Source organism: Narcine bancroftii, chromosome 1, assembly GCF_036971445.1.
Source record: "Narcine bancroftii isolate sNarBan1 chromosome 1, sNarBan1.hap1, whole genome shotgun sequence".
Lineage (NCBI taxonomy): Eukaryota > Metazoa > Chordata > Chondrichthyes > Torpediniformes > Narcinidae > Narcine > Narcine bancroftii.
Genome location: NC_091469.1, coordinates 153,575,730 through 153,593,103, shown reverse-complemented (window position 1 = coordinate 153,593,103; position 17,374 = coordinate 153,575,730). Strand labels below are relative to the sequence as shown.

Here is a 17,374-nt window from a genome sequence, read left to right as displayed (position 1 = left end):
AGATTGTTATACCCTGCTTCCAAATTATACCTGAAAATGAATGAATGAAGCTGTCAAACAGTGGTTCTTACAGAATGTTAATTATGGAATGAGGGATAGAAGTCATCTCGATATCTCAAAGAAATTCATGAAAAGAAATATATAACGGTACATGCTGAAGGTCATCTGTAATAGGTTCAATATAACTTCATTCCAATGTATTTTGATTAATACCTAGTTGCAGTGAGATTCCAAGGAGAAGATGCATTAGTTAGAAATATTGTTAATAAATCCAACAAATGGAGATTCTGAAAAGAAAAGGTTGCATTGCTGTGACACAAGATCTTTAAAATTATGAAGGAACTGGTCTGTTAGCTGTAGAGATGCCTCCATTTATAGGACAATCAAAACTAAACTTTGAGCAGAGTCGTAAAGGGGCCAGAACCAAAGAAGAATGAAAATAGGTGGAATAGAGAATGGGGAAAGAAAAGGGAAGATTTTCTGAAATATGTTCAAGAGAGTGTTTCCTTGTCAGTCTATTCTTGAAACCACCTAAGAAGGAGGGTTGATTAGTTTAAGGAAGGAAAGTGGTCTGGAAACTTGGAATAATTTAATTGACTTATTCCAAGATATAAATTCTTAATGGAGAAAGACAAGAAACCATCAAAATTTCAAGGGGGCTAATTTTAATAGAATAAGAGCAGATGTAGCCTGGATAAAAAAGAATCAGTGATTTACAAAAAAGACCATAAAAGACACAGGAGAGGAAATAGGCTATTGAATCATGACCTGATTCATTTTCCCACTCAGCCTCATTGCCTGGCCTTCTCCCCAATACCTTTGATACCCTGGCTAATCAAGAACATATTAATTTCTTCCTTAAATACACACATTAACCTGGCCTACACAACTACCTGTAGCAACAAATTTCAAGATTTACCACCCTCTGGCTGAAGAAATCACTTCACATCTAAATGAACGCCCTTCAATCCTGAGGTTGTGCTCTCTTGTCTGAGACTCTTCCACCATTGGAAACAACCTTTCCACATCTACTTTGTCCATTGGAATGATGGCAGACTTTTAAGGTGGGGGGGGGGGGGTCCTTGATCTGCTGATGTACACTGCAGCGCCCAGTCTCCAATTGGCTAACATATCCTCACTATTGGGTCAAGTCCCCATCGTAACTGGAGTGCCATGGCATTCTTCTTTGAAGGAAGTCACGCACCAGAATCTTTCAGCTTCCAGAATGGGAGTGGGAGTAAGTCATCCCTGCCGTTAAAGTCCTGCCTCTGAAGAAAGGTAGAGATTGCAATGCGTACTGCACTAGACACCAGCAAAGGGGACTAATTTCCTGGCGGGCAGGTTAATATAGCTGTTCTGGAGAGTTTCAACTAATTTGGCAGGGGGATGGGAACCAGAGTGCTTGGGTGAAAGAAGGGGAAAACTTCAGTAAAGTGAAGATAGTATGCAACAAGGATTACAGCCAGGTGATGAGACAGAATAAAAGCCGGAGGGATGGTCAGAGGCACAGTACATTCAAAGACTGGTCTGAAGGTATTAAACTTAAATGCACTCAGCATTAGAAACAAGGTGGATGATCTTGCTGTATAGCTACAGATTGGAAGGTACGATGCTGTGGCCATTACTGAGTCACGGTTAAAGAATGGATGTGATAGGGAGCTGAATGTCCAAGGATGCACGGTGATTCAGAAAGATAGGCAGGTAAGTGGAAGGGGAAGCGTGGCTCCGTTGGGAAGCAATAATATTAAATCATTGGAAAGAAGGGACATAGGATCAGAAGAGGTAGAGTCCTTATGGGTTGAGTTAAGGAATGGTAAAAGGACACTCATAGCAATTATATACAGGCCCCCAAACAGCAGCTGAGATGTGGATCACAATTAGATAAGGCATGTCAGAAGGATGGTGTTGTGATAATAATGGGGGATTTTAACATGAAAGTAGATTGGGAAAATCAGGTCGGTAAGGGACCTCAGGAGAGAAAGTTTGTGGAATGCCCACAGGATGGCTTTTTGGAGCCGCCTGCTGATGACCCTGCCAGGGGGTCGGCTGTTCTCAATTGGGTGCTGTGTAATGAACCAGAGGTGATTAGAGAGCTTAAGCTAAAGAAATTCTTCGGAGGCAGTGATCACAATAGGATTGAATTCACTTTGAATTTGGAAAAGGAGAGGCAAGAGTCCAATGTGTTGGTGTTTCAGTGGAGTAAAGGAAATTACAGTCGCATGAGGAAGGAACTGGCTAGTCAATTGGAAAAGCAGACTAATGGGGAAGACAGCAGATCAGCAGGGCCTGGAGTTTATGCATGAAATGAGGAAGATGCAGGCCAGGTGATGCACGATGAATTACACAAAGACTGAAGTTATTGGAAACTGAAGGCTTTTATTAGCAAGAGATGGACGGCATTCCTTGTGTTGCTCGCTCTCACTGACCCGGACTCAAACTGAGGGCAAGCTTGTGGCATGACAGCCTTTATGAAGGAGAAAGGGGAGGAGTCAGGAGCCGGCCAGTGAGAGCAGGGTCAAACATAAAAGGTCATGTCATTTACAAACAATAGTAGTTTCATCACACCAGGTACATACCAAAAATAAATAAATTTGTGAATGGAAAAATGAGACAGTTGTGGCCATAAAGGTATACTGTGGGTTTGCATGGAGCAGCTGGACCCTCTTGACTAGAGGGTCGGACTTATGGGTCCTCACGTGCCTGTGAAGTAGGACCAGCCTGGGGAACATCAGCCAGGTAGGTAGAGTGGTCTCCTGGGAGTCTTTTGTGACGTGTTTCACTGATGGCTGTACGCAGGAGGGACCGGATAGTGCAAGGGGCTTCTGGGAGGAGCTCTTGCCAGTGGGGGACAGGGAAGCCTTTGGACTTAAAGGCCAGTAGTACTGCCTTCCAGACCATACCTTTCTCCCGCTCCATCTGGCCTTTCCCTTTGGGGTTATAGCTGGTGGTCTGGCTAGAGGCGATGCCCTTGGATAGTAAATACTGATGCAGCTTTTCACTCATGAAGGATGAACCATTGTCGCTGTGGGCATAGCAGGGGATCCTTTATGACGGTAGCTGCGGTCATATCCGGGCAGGGGATGGCAAACATGAAAGTTTGTAGACGCTGAGATTATAGTCTCATGCACTGCCAGAATTAAACCAACCGCAAATTGGAGGAACAACACCTCATATTCCATCTGGGCAGCTTCAAACAGATGGCATTAACATCGACTTTAGTTTCTGTTAACCCAGACACACCCCTCCCCCCAGCACAGTCTATTCCCATGTCTACTTTCCTCCAGCTCTCTTTCCTTTTCCCCCACTCTCTCTCTCTCTCTCTTTCCTTTCCCCCACTCTCTCCTTCCATTTCCCCCTCTCTCCTTTCCTCCAGCTCTCTTTCCTTTTCACCCACTCTCTCTCTTTCCCTTTCCCTCTGTCTCCTTTCCTCCAGCTCTCTTTCCTTTTCCCCATCCTCTCTCTTTCCTTTCCCCCCACTCTCTCTCTCTCTCTTTCCTTTTCCCCCACCCTCTCTCTCTTTCCTTTCCCCCCACTCTCTCTCTTTCCTTTTCCTCCACTCTCTCTTTCCCTTTCCCCCCTTCTCTCCTTTCCTCCAGCTCTGCTTTCAGAGCCAACCCCCTCCCTTTCCTCCCCTTCTCACCTTTCCTCTCCTGTCCTTCTATCCTTGTCCAATTATCACTTTTTCTCTGTTGGCCGGTGGTCCTCCCCCTGTCCTTTCTTCCAATCTCCCCAGCCTTTTTATTCTGGTGCCGTTTGACTTCTACCTTTGAGAAGGCCTAAGGCCCAAAATATTAGTTATGTATCTTCCCCTCCTGTAAATGCTGTGAGACCTGCTGAGTTCCTCCATAGGTTTTTACCTATGGACTTGCCTTGATGGCAGGCAAAACCACGTTTTTCACTGAATCTCATGACATGTGACAATAATAATTTGAGTGGTGACAAGGTGAATACCTGAAGAAGATATGAATTTGATATATTAAAGGAGTTTGATGAAGATTAGTGAGAGGTGTTTCATTGGGAACATAAACACATTGTTCGGTGACCAGTTAATAGGTATCTCTCTGCTGAAAATACTTCGCAATATTTGGTTAAAAAACCAAACTAGCTAATGCACTTGCATTGCAATCTTCTTGTTGCTACATCTGGTCTGAGTTTCACTATTCTTTTTCCGGCAAATCTTCAGATTCCCAGGAGCACCTATGAACCTCCAAGGGAAAAGATGCAACTGCAACAACTCAAGGAGAAAAATCGCCAAAGAGCCGAGGTTTGGATATTTCTTTTAACTTTGTCTTACTGGTTAATGCTTTCCTCTCTATCCTTCATCTCTGCTGGATTGTAGGGTTATGGTCTCATGCAGAGCGGAAAGAGCAGAGAACACCAGAAATACCCTGGCGCCCAGGCAAAGTTACTGAAGGTTCTGATTAAAGATTATCATCCAGAAACATCAACCTTTTTTCCTCTCCATATACGATGCCTGACCTGCTGAGCCATGATCTTTCTAATTTTTAGCAGTCGGTTGTGTGCAAAAATCTAATGTTGTGCAAAGTTTTTTCCTGTGACCAAAGTATGTGCGCAATGAGCGCTTGTGCAAATGTAAACTTAAAATGATTTCAAGATCATTTTGGCTCAGCCTGTCAATTGTATTGGCATGTTTTAATATAATGCAAATATGATTGCATTCGATGAAGTAATGTATTTAGTTTAGCTTTTGTTCTCTACTTTGACCTGCTTTGTTCCGTTTGTGCGCACGTTGTGCGCTGGCTGCAACGCACATGCACATACACTAGCGAAAGAACAATGCTGCTGAGTATTTCCAACACCCTGTAAACTATGGACCCAATGGGATTAATAGAGACAGGTATCTGATGGCTAGTATAGTATAAGTGGGTTGAAGAGCCTGTTTCTATATTGTGCATTTCCATGCCTCCATATCTTTTTTGGTTCTGAACAGGCTGGGATTTTTCTCCCTTGAAAACAGGAACCTGAGGAAGAATCTTTGAGAGTTACCCATATATAAAACTATGAGGAGCATAGATCAGGTCAATTATCATAGCCTCAGGGAAATCTAAAATTAGGTGGCACAGATTTAAAGTGAGAGGGGAAAGATTTAAAAGGAAGCAGAAAGGCACCTTCTTCACACAGAGAATGGGTGGTAGGTAGAACAAGCTGCCAGAGAGAGTGGTGCAGTTGGGCCAATTGTAACTTACATGGCATGGATATGAAAGATTTAGAGAAATAGAATCAGAATTAGAATTAGAATTGATTGTCATGAACAAGTCATGAGATTCGGGGTTTGCAGCAGCTTCATTGTGCAAACATCCATCTTATAACCTTCTTACAACATCACTATAACAAATAAAAATAATAAGTCCACGAAAAGTGAGGCAGAGCCTTTGGTTCATTGATTATTCAGGAATCTGATGGCGGAGGGGAAGAAGCCGTCCTGGTGCTGCTGAGGGCTCGTCTTTAGGCTACTGTGCCTTTTTTTCAATGGTAGCAGAGTGAAGAGGGCATGGCCTGGGTGGTGAGGGTCTATGAGGATAGAGGATGCTTTTTTAAGACAATGCCTCATGTAGATGTCCTCGATGGAGTAAAATCTGGTGCCTGTGATGTCGCAGGCCAAGTTAACAACCCTCTGGAGTTTATTCTTGTCCTGAGATTTGGTGCCTCCTACCAGGCAAATGCAACCAGCCAGAATGCTGTCCATGGTACACCTGTAGAAGTTTATGATATTCTTCGGTGACATAACGAATCTCCTCAGACACCTCACAAATTATAGCCGCTGGCAAGCTTTCCGGAAAACTTGTAGAGAGCATTGGAATTGTGCCTGGCCACACAGTCATGGCAGTATAATGACTAGAGCAGTGGGCTAAGCATGCATCCTTGGGGTGTGCCTGTGTTGATCATCAATGAAGAGGAGATGTTGTTTTCAATTTGTACTGTCTGTAGTCTTCCCATAAGAAAATCAAGGATCCACTTGCAGAAGGGGATACAGAGGCTTAGAGTTTGTAGCTTTTCAACCAGCACTTGACTAAGAGCTGAACATGGGCAAATGGGACTAACTTGGTCTGCATGGACAAATTGAGCCAAAGGGCCTGGTTCTGTGCCGTAAAACTCTATGACAAGTTGCTCTCCAAATGATAACCATCACAAATAAAAAATATATTGGCCCTCTTTCATTGTCGGTGGGTATAAATAAATTCTGAGCAAGCTTCTTGCAGTATCTTTATCACACAACCAGCAGCACTTCAAGAAAGCAGTTTCCTCATGGCAGCTGGAGCAATAAACTCTGGGCTCTCTGGCATCACTCCTACCCCAAAGGAGAAGAATTTTAAAAATCTGATCATGTTAAAATAAAATCAGCTCTTTCCCCCAATTCCTTGAAAAGCTAACTAAACCATGTAAATGTGCTTTAACAAAGTTTGCACGGTATAATATTGAACATCATCGGGTATAAGGGGTAGAGAGAGGGTAAATGCAAATAGGCTTTTTATACTGAGGTGAAGTGAGAGAAGAACTAGAGAGTAGCGAGAGTTTGGAACAAGCTACCAGCTGATTTCAACATTGAAGAAAGATTTGGATGGGTACATGGATGGAAAGGGTGTGGAGAGCTATGGTCTGGGTGCAGGTCAATGGGATGAGGTCCAGGCTGAATGGCCTGTTGTAATGTTCTGTGGTACTATCAGTGAGGTATGAAATTCTGCAAACACTGTGATTGTAGTAAAAACAAAACTTCAGCAGGTCTCACAGCGTCCATAGGAGCAGAAGAGATATTACTGATGTTTTGGGCCTGAGCCCTTCTATGTTATCATCCAGATATATATTGGTTATATATCTCTATCTCCTATGGACCCTGTGAGACCTGCTGAGTTCCTCCAGCATTTCTGTGTTTTTACTATGGTTCTATCAGCTGTGAATCAACTCTTACATTTACCAGTTACTCTTTCCACAGACTGCCTGCTCCAAGTGGGCATGGGAACCAGTGAGTCTTGTTGCTCGTTTGGTTAAAGTGACACTCGTGAAGGGAACATATGGTTATATAATGAATCATATGATACACATAAATCTGGTACTGAATTACCACTGCAAAGAATTACACTGAAATTCCAACCTGTGATCACGGTACTCAACTGAAGCAATCTGTGTGGCACTGAGCCACCTAATCCCATCCCCGCAATCCAAAGTTTTCGTATCCCTTCACTTCATCCCATGTCTCACTGGTCTCGCTGTTAGAAGCTGTCTCAACTCCCTGGATACAAAAATAGATTGCATTCATTTAACAGATTTATCTCGGGAAACCGTCACACAGTAAAGATGTTTTCTCTTCACTCTGCCCTAAATCTCTTACATTCAGTTTCACTTAATTATCAATATTCAAGTTCAAGGTTTTATTTTTTTTTAATTTGGCTGCCGCAGTTAGCTTAGTACTTAGCCCAATGCTAGTACAGCGCCAGTGATCCGGGTTTGGATCTGTTGCTGCCTGTAAAGAGTTTGTACATTCTCCCCATGTCTACGTGGGTTTTCCCCTGGTGCTCCAGGTTTCACCCATCCCCCAAAAACTACAGGGTTGTGAGAGTTAAATTTATTGTCTTCTGATTGCACAATTACAACCCAACAAAACAGCGTTCTCTGGTCTTCGGTGTAAAACACGCAGACACACAACCAGACATAACACATATACAACAATTAATACATATATACAATGTATTCATATATATGAATAAATAAATAAATATTGTTTCATGAATATGAGAGTCTCGGATAGTTAGAGTGAGCAATTCCTTTGGTTATTCAATATCCTCACTGCCCGTGGGAAGAAGCTGCTCCTCAGCCTGGTGGTGCTGGCTCTGATCCTCCTGTATCTCTTCCCCGACAGGAGCAGCTGAAAGATGCGGTGTGCAGGGTGGAAGGGGTCCTCAATGATTTTGCACTCCCTCTTCAGATAGCAATCCCAGTAGATCATTTGGATGGGGGGTGGGGGGGGAGGGGGGAGAGAGAGAGAGAGAGAGAGACACTCCAGTGATCCTTTTGACTTGAGGGAAAAGAAAATACAGAAAAATAATTTAACTGAAGATATACAATGACGTACATTTTAAGATAACATCACGATATTAACTTTTCACTTTCAACCTCTGATTGCTGTAGTCAGATGTTCCCACTTACTTCAAAAGGGCATCAATCACCCATTACCCAAGAAGAACAGTGTGAGCAGCCTCAACAACTATTGCCCAGAAGCACTAAATTCTACTGTGATGAAATGCTTTGAGAGGTTGGTCACAGCCAGAATTAACTTGTACCTAAGAAAAGATCTGAACCCACTGCAATTGGCCGATCATCCTAGAACGCTTCCACCAGCGTTGTCTCCGCTCCATCCTCAACATCCATTGGAGCGCTCACACCCCTAACGTCGAGGTACTCGAGATGGCAGAGGTCGACAGCATCGAGTCCACGCTGCTGAAGATCCAGCTGCGCTGGATGGGTCACGTCTCCAGAATGGAGGACCATCGCCTTCCCAAGATCGTATTATATGGCGAGCTCTCCACTGGCCACCGTGACAGAGGTGCACCAAAGAAAAGGTACAAGGACTGCCTAAAGAAATCTCTTGGTGCCTGCCACATTGACCACCGCCAGTGGGCTGATAACGCCTCAAACCGTGCATCTTGGCGCCTCACAGTTTGGCGGGCAGCAGCCTCCTTTGAAGAAGACCGCAGAGCCCACCTCACTGACAAAAGGCAAAGGAGGAAAAACCCAACACCCAACCCCAACCAACCAATTTTCCCTTGCAACCGCTGCAATCGTGTCTGCCTGTCCCGCATCGGACTGGTCAGCCACAAACGAGCCTGCAGCTGACGTGGACTTTTTTACCCCCTCCATAAATCTTCGTCCGCGAAGCCAAGCCAAAGACAATTGCTCCACAACAGGTACAATATCGCTGGCTCTCCCACGCAGCTCTGGATCACCTCTAGAACAGCAATTCATACATACGGCTGCTCTTCATCGACTACAGCTCGGCCTACAACAGCATTATTCCCTAGTTGTGAGAGGCTCCAAACCTCTGCACCACCATCCTCCCCCCACTCCTGCAACTGGATCCTTGACTTCCTCATCGAAATACCACAGTCAGTATGAATTGGAAAGAATGTCTCTTCCTTACATACAATCTCAAGGATGCGTGCGTGCTTAGCCCACTGCTCTACTCTGTACACAAACATGACTGTAGCCAGGCACAATTACAATACTCTCTACAAATTTGCTGATGACACCACAGTTGTCGGCAGAATCACAAACGGCAATGAGGAAGCGTCCAGGAGGGAGATAGATCAGCTCGTTGAGTGGTGTCACACCAACAACCTAGCGCTCAACGTTAGCAAAACCAAGGGGATGAATGTAGCCTTCAAGAGAAGTCAGGAAAGCACAATCCAGTCTTCATTGAGGACTCAGTAATGGAGAGGGTCAAAAACTTCAAATTTCTGGCTGTCAACATCTCCGAGGATCTGTCCTGGAGCCTCAATGTCAATGCAATCACAAATAAGTCTCTCCAACAGCCATTCTTTGTGAGGTGTTTAAGGAGATTTGGTATGTCACCGAAGACTCTCAAAAACTTCTACAAATGTACATTAGAGAGCATTCTGGCTGGTTTCATTATTGTCTTGTACAGAGGTACCAACGCTCAGGACATGAATAAACTCCAGAGGGTTGTTAACTCAGCCTGTGACATCACGAGCACCAGACTTCACTCCATCGAGGACACCTACAAGAGATGATGTCTTAAGAAAGCAGCCTCTGTCCACCACCCAGGGCATGCCTTCTTCACTCTGCTACCATCAGGACAAAGGTACAGGAGCCTGAAGTTGAGAACTCAGTGGCACAAGAGGTTCTTCCCTGCTACCATCAGATTCCTGAATGATCAATGAACCAAAAACACTGCCTTACTTTTACTTTTCGTGCACTATTTTTTAATTTTTGTAAGGTGTTTATATGAATGTTTGCTCTGTGAAGCTGCCGCAAAACAATGAATTTTATGACTTGTTCATGACAATAAATTCTGATTCTAAATTTAAATTTAAACTTTTCACCTTTCACCCTTCACCTATGTCTTCCAGTTCTTGTCTCACTTAACCTCAGAGGAAAAAGACTACTCTATCTATACCCCTCAAAATTTCATATACTTCTATCAAATCACCCTTCATTCTCTCACACTCTGGGTGTGGTCAACCACTGTAATGTATAATTATCTGGTCAAGCATGCCTATTGGCTGGTTGTACCTGTGGCCCCTCCGCACAGGGTCCTGGATAAAGGTGATGGTTCCACAGCCCCCTGCAACTCAGTGCAGGACAACCGAACAGTAAGGATATGCTATGTTCTCAAGTGAATTAAACTCTCTTGGTTTCTCCACGATAGTCTTGTGAGTGATTGATGGTTTATCAGTGAGGAATAAAGTCCTCGTCTATTTAATCTTTTCCTGGAACTCAGTTCCTAAAGTCCTGGCAACATCCTTGTAAATCTTCTCTGCAATCTCTCAATCTTGTTGACATCTTTCCTATAATTAGGTAGCCAAAACTGCACACAACACTCCAAATTTGGCCTAACCAATGTCTCATAAAACTTTACTATATAACTCCTCCTCTCAGTACTTTGATTTATGAAGACCAATGTGCTAAAAGCCCTCTTCAGAACCCTATTTGCCTGTGCTTGGCTTGGCACTTACAGGGAATTATGTATCTGTATTCCCAGATCTCTCTGTTCTACTGCACTCCTCAGTGCCCTATCATTTACCATGTATGTCCTACCTTGGCTTGTCTTTCCAAAATGCAAGACCTCACACTTGTCTGCATTCAATTCCACCTGCCATTTTCTGCCCATTTTTCCAGCTGGTCCAGATCCCTCTGCAAGCTTTGAAACCCTTCCTTGCTCTCCACTACACCTCCAATTTTAGTGTCATCTACTCCTCACTGTCCACCACACCTTTAATCTTTGTGTCATCTAATTCCACCTGCCTGTGCTTCGTTCATATCCCACTAAACTCAAATTATCCATGTATCCGTCCATTTTTTTGTCTTAAATGTTGCAATTCTACCTGCCTCAACCACTTCCTTTGGCAGTCCCCCCTTCACCATAAACCTATGGTTACTAGTTCTCCAACTCTGGGCAAAAGACTCTGTGTGTTCACCCAATCAGTTTCTCTTATGAGTTTGTACACCTCCATGAGATCACCCATCATTCTTCTGCGCCCCAATGGATAAAAACCCAGCCTGCTCAATCTCTCCCTAGAGCTCAGCTCCCTGAGTCCTGGCAACATCCTCATCAATCTCTGCATTCTTTCCATCTTTCATTGTTTTAAAGATCTCCCACCAACATTCCTAACCATTAAATCAAATTTTAATCTTCTTTATATCAATAGAATCAGCCACTTACCCTTGTCCTTGCCAACGACAGGCACTGTTTTGGATTTGCCTGCAGTCACTGTCAGTGCATTGATGAGGCATGTTTGGAGTCATCTCACAAGACAGCACTGTGACTGAAGTTTCATCCAATTGTGTTCCGTAAGCATTCTGCTGATGGATGAATATTCAGCCATCAGAGGTAAATATTCCTTATACAGCAGTATCTGAAAAATCATGTTCCACTTTACTGGGTCTGAATTCTTCCTCATACCTTCACACATAACTATCTCATTTGCCCAGCAAATCTGCAGTCACTTTCTCATTAAATCTGTGTGGTCAGTGATTAACTCCAGCAGCCAAATGCAATTTTGCACGTTTATCTTAAATCACAAGAACAATCTTGTGACGGGACACTCGAGCTCATCAAAATCCTGCATTCAGCATATTTTCTCTCTCAGAACCAATGTTCAAGATGATCTGTTGTCTGGTAGAACTGCAGCTTTCATTTCTACTGCCTGACTTGTGCTGCCTTCTTAACATTTATCTCTGCCGACGCTGCCGCTGGCAGAGAGAAATGTTAACAAGGCAGCATAAACTCTCAGGAGTTTAGTCATTCATTTGCCATGAGTCTTGATGTAGCCACAGAATTATACAGCCACCCCTTATTGCTTGTTTTTAATATTTCTCAGCAAACCACTACTTCTTCACGCAGAGGTAAGCATGGTGAGCGTGGCAGTTTGCGTAGCACTGTTACAGCACCAGCGATTGGGACCAGGGGTCGAATCCCATGCTGTCTGCAAGAAGTTTTTACATTCTCCCCATGTATTTTCCCTGAGGGTTTTCCCTGAGGGCTCCAGTTTCTTCCCACTGATCGAAATTTACCGGGTGTAGAGCGCGTCGAAAGAACCAAAGACTTGTTGATCCAAACCTAGGCTTTTATTAGCTAAAAGACTGGAGCATATCACAAGTAGGTCGACCAGTCCAGAATGACCTGGTCTGGCTAGGAGCAACCCTTTAAGACCTGCCAGTAGGTGTGGCTACACTCTCAGCCAATCACAGTCATCCTACTCTACCATTTGTACATATGGACATACACACATTGGTGATAGAATCTGTACTATCACATTCACCCCTTCTTTGAGAACTGACCCCGGGGTGGATGGAGGTTAGGGACTGTACCAGTCAGGGGGCCTGACCATCCAGTGTGACCACCGTGGTGCCAGGATTGGGGTCGCCGGAGTTTGTGTCGCTGGCAGGCCCGTAGGGTGCGGCCACTGCTTCGCTCAATTCCCCAATGGCCTGAGCTGGTGGGGTGGTGCTGGTCCCTCTGTTCAAGCACATGACCTAGGGGAGAAGGAATAGGGGGAGGTTGGGTTAAAGGCACTGCTGTGCCTGATCTGGATTGGGCTAGGTCCCTTACCAAGACTATGTCCTCCCGTCCGTCCGGGTACTCAACATAGGCATAATGCGGGTTCGCATGGAGCAGAGTCACTCGGTCATCCAAGGGGTCGTTCTTAGAGTGGCGCTGTAAAAGGACTTGACTGGGAACTGTGAGCCACGCCGGTTTGGTCGTTCCCGATTCGGATTTCCTCGGGAAAGAGAACATCCTTTCGTGCGGGGTGGCATTGGTGGCAGTGCATAGGAGGGAGCGGATGGAATGTAGGGCACTAGTGACCACGTCCTGCCACCGCGAAATGGGGAGACCTTTAGACCGGAGGGCAAGTGTAACCGCTTTCCAGACGATGGCATTCTCTATTTCAACTTGCCCATTATCGCATGGGTTATAGCTGGTGGTCCTGCTTGAAGCAATACCACGCTCCAGAAGGTACTGCCGCAACTCTGCACTCATAAACGAGGACCCCCTGTCACTGTGGATGTAACTGGGGTACCCGACGATGGCGAAAATGCTGTACAGGGTCGCTATGACTGAGGAGGCAGATATGTCTGAGCAGGGCACAGCGAACAGGAAGCGGGAGTACTCGTCGATGGCCATAAGGATGTAGGTGTTACAGTTGGTCGACGGTAGGGGCCCCTTGAAGTCTACGCTGAGACGCACAAAGGGGTGGGTGGCTTTGATGACGTGCGTGTTCTCCGGACGGAAGAAGTGGGGCTTGCACTCAGCGCACACTGGCCAGGCTCGGGTCATGGAGCGAATCTCCTCGACCGTGTAGGGCAGGTTGCGAGCTTTGACAAAGTGCGTGATCCTAGTGACCCCTGGATGACAGAGCTCCTCGTGGAGTTTCTGCAGCCTGTCCAGTTGTATGTTGGCGCAAGTCCCCCTGGAGAGTGCATCTGGCGGGTCGTTAAGTTTACCTGGCCGATACAGTATGTCATAATTAAAGGTGGAGAGCTCGATTCTCCACCTGGCGATTTTGTCATTCTTGATCTTACCTTGCTGGGTATTGCTAAACATGAAGCGCCTGCCAGTGAGGTAGTGTCTCCAATGACGTACTGTTTCAACTATGGCCTGGGCCTCCTTTTCGACAGAGGAGTGTCGGCTCTCAGGACCCTGGAGGGTTCTGGAGAAGAAGGCTACCGGCCGGCTGGCCTGGTTCAAAGTGGCTGACAGTGCAAAGTCAGACGCATCGCTTTCGACTTGGAACGGAATGGACTCGTCGATAGCATAGCAGCGATGTCCGATTTGATGCGGTTGAAGGCCGCTCTGGCTTCGGTTGACAGGGGGAAGGAGGTGGTCTTGATGAGTGGCCGTGTCTTGTCGGCATAGTGTGGAACCCATTGGGCATAGTAAGAGAAAAAACCCAGGCAGCGTCTGAGTGCCTTCTGGGTGTGATGGGGGTGGGGGGAAAGTCCTTGAGGGGTTGCATGCGGTCAGGGTCCGGCATGACCACCCCGTTCTCCACCACACTGAGTGGTCCGGAAGACACACTTGTCGAAATTTTAGGTCAAGTTCAGCCGAAATGCAGTCTGAAAAATTTTCTCAAGGTTGGCATCATGATCCTCCGTGTTATGGCCGCAGATGGTGACATCTTTCCAGATATGGGAAAGTAGCAGTCAGCCTGTTCTGGTCCACCATCTGGTCCATTTCCCGCTGGAAGACCCCGACGCCAATTGTGACCCCAAAGGGTACCCTGAGGAATTGATACAGCCGCCCATTCGCTTCGAAGGCCATGAAAGGTCGGTATTCTCGGTGGATTGGGAGCTGATGTAGGCCGAAGGCAAGTCAATGGTGGATAATACACGGTATTGGGTGATCTGATTCACCACATCTGTGATCTGTGGAAGGGGGTACGCATCTAGAAACGTGAAGCGGTTGATTGTCTGGCTGTAGTCAACCACCATCCGCGGCTTCTCCCCGTTTTTAACAACCACCACCTGGGCCCTCCAGGGACTCAAGTTCGGTTCGATAATGCCCTCGTCCAACAGTCTGCACACTTACTTGTGATAAATTTCCTGTGTTCATAACTATATTGCTGGCTTTTGGTGGCCACAGGCTTCCAGCCAGGGTTGAGGTTTGCGAAAAGCACTGGTGGAGCAACTCGGAGGGTGGAGAAACTACAGGTGAGGCCCCAGGGCGCGGGGGCAGGTGGCTTGGGCTGCCGCTGGCAGGAGGCTTCCAGGGTGGAGTGGTTACAGACAGAGAGTGGAGCGTGAGGCCCCCAAAGTGCAGGGAAACTGTTTGAAACTGGCACTGAAAATCCAGTCCCGGCAGTGCAGGGGCGCACAATTGGGGAAGGACTAATAGTTTGGTCTGTGAACGTGATGCCCTGGACTTTCAGGGTCACTATGCAATACCCTTTTACCCCAGTCGAGTGCGATCTGGTTGCCAATGAAATTCTCTGGGCAGTGGGGAGAATAACTAGTCCGCAACGGTGGGCCAGGTCTGGGCGGATAAAACTGTCAGTTGACCCCGAGTCAAATAAGCAATTGGTATAGTGTCCATGCACTTTAATCAGTTCCATTGCTTTTGTGAGGGGTTGGGGGAAGTCCTGGTCGAGGGTTACTGATGCAGAGACTTGTAATGTAGACGGTAGTGTCCTGCGTGATGACATCACGCAAACAGTTGGGGAGACAGCGTCGAGGAGTTGGTGTTGCTGCCTGCAGCCTGCTGGGGGTGTCGGCCAGCCATCTGTAAGTGTTGGGGGTCACTGCTTTTTGTCGGCGGTGGGGCAGTCGACTGCGGCGTTCGGTCCATGGTCGGCAGCCTCGGGTCCCCGATTGGCAGCGTCGGTGGGTACCGGGTCGGTAGCGTTGGTCGCGGCGGCATGTCCCCGGTCGGCAGTGTCGATGGGTACCAGGTCGGTAGCATCGGTTGCAGTTGCGGGTACCTGGTCAGCTGCCTTGGTGGTGACGGGTCCTCAGTCAGTAGCGGTGGCAGGTCCCCGGTCAGCAGAGGCGGCGGGTCACTGGTCGGTGGCAGCGGGTCCCTGGTCAGCAGCGGCGGCAGTGGTGGTGATGGTGGCAGCGGCCTCAGCAGTGATGGCAGCGGCGGGTCCCTGGTCGGCAGCAGTGGTGGCCGTTGAGGTCGGGGCTGGGGCCTGGTCAGACGTTGCTTCACGAGGTAGGGTGAATGTCATTGCGGCAAAGGTGGGTTGTACCTTGTAGCAAGGGTGGTTTGTACCTTCCGCGCTCGGCGTCTGCCCCGTGACGTCAGGTGCTGCCACGTGGTGGAGCCCTCACTCTCATTGGGCAAGAGCTCTGAGGAAGAAGTGTTTGAATGGGAGGGTGGTGATTGGGCTTCACACGAGGCACTGTGTTTGACGGTGGCCATTTTGGAACAACAGACTATAGCAAAGTGGCTGTTTTTAAGGCATTTCTGGCACCTGGCTTTTCTCGCCGGGCACTGGGACCTGCTGTGCTTGTTCCTCCCGCAGAAATAACACTTTGGGGTTGCATTGGGCAGCGTAGCGGCAGCCGACAGGCTGGGGGGGTAGTAGGGTAAAGGGAGGGAATCCTAGTCACATCAGAGTATATGCCCCGAGAGTACATGTCCATACCTAAGACCGCAGTCTCCTTCGTCTCTGCGATCCGGATCACGTCCTCTAGGTTTTCTCCCCCATGCTCTAGCAAGCACTGCCTCACCTCATTCGATTGAACCCCGGGCACATAGGCATCCCGAATGAGATCGTCTGTGGTCTCCACAGCAGTTCTGTCTGTGCAGGCACAGTCCCTGCCCATTGCCCTTAGTGCCTGAATATAAGCTCTACAGGACTCACTGGGCTGTTGCCTCCTTGTAGCAATTTTGTACCGAGCATAGACCTTGTTCATCGATCGCTTGTAGAGGCCTTTCAGCACCTTCATGGCTGCGGCGTAAGTGGTCGCGTCCTCGGGAACACCATAGTCATCAATATTAGTAGTCGATGGCTGTCCTCTATCACGGCAGGGTCAGAGAGCTGTAAGTATGTTTCGAAGCATCTCACCCAGTGCTTAAAGTCATTCGAGGCTGTAGCTGACTCTGGGTCGATGTTGAGGCATTTCAGCCGTAGCATACGCTTCATCCCTTCAAAACTTTTTAGTTAATAAAATTGTAGAGTGCGTCGAAAGAACCAAACCAAGGCTTTTATTAACTAAAAGACTGGAGCATATCACAAGTCGGTCGACCAGTCCAGAATGACCTGGTTTGGCTAGGAGCAGTCCTTTAAGACCTGCCAGTAGGTGTGGCTACACTCTCAGCCAATCACAGTCATCCTACACGACCATCTGTACCTAGACACATTGGTGATAGAATCTAGGTGTGGCTACACTCTCAGCCAATCACAGTCATCCTACACGACCATCTGTACCTAGACACATTGGTGATAGAATCGAGGTGTGGCTACACTCTCAGCCAATCACAGTCATCCTACACGACCATCTGTACCTAGACACATTGGTGATAGAATCTAGGTGTGGCTACACTCTCAGCCAATCACAGTCATCCTACACTATCATCTACATAGACACATTGGTGATAGAATCGAGGTGTGGCTACACTCTCAGCCAATCACAGTCATCCTACACGACCATCTGTACCTAGACACATTGGTGATAG

The 17,374-nt window shown here is 46.9% G+C and overlaps 1 protein-coding gene across 2 annotated transcripts in view; it reads left to right on the top strand.

Annotated features, from left to right (window-relative positions):
- The window catches only part of cfap99 (cilia and flagella associated protein 99), a 264,896-nt gene that overhangs the window by 69,730 nt on the left and 177,792 nt on the right, over nucleotides 1-17,374 (top strand). For both annotated transcript variants that reach the window (XM_069942179.1, XM_069942185.1), the window contains exon 7: nucleotides 4,184-4,264. In XM_069942179.1, coding sequence (XP_069798280.1) covers nucleotides 4,184-4,264 — 81 coding nt within the window. The remainder of the gene's footprint in view (nucleotides 1-4,183; nucleotides 4,265-17,374) is intronic.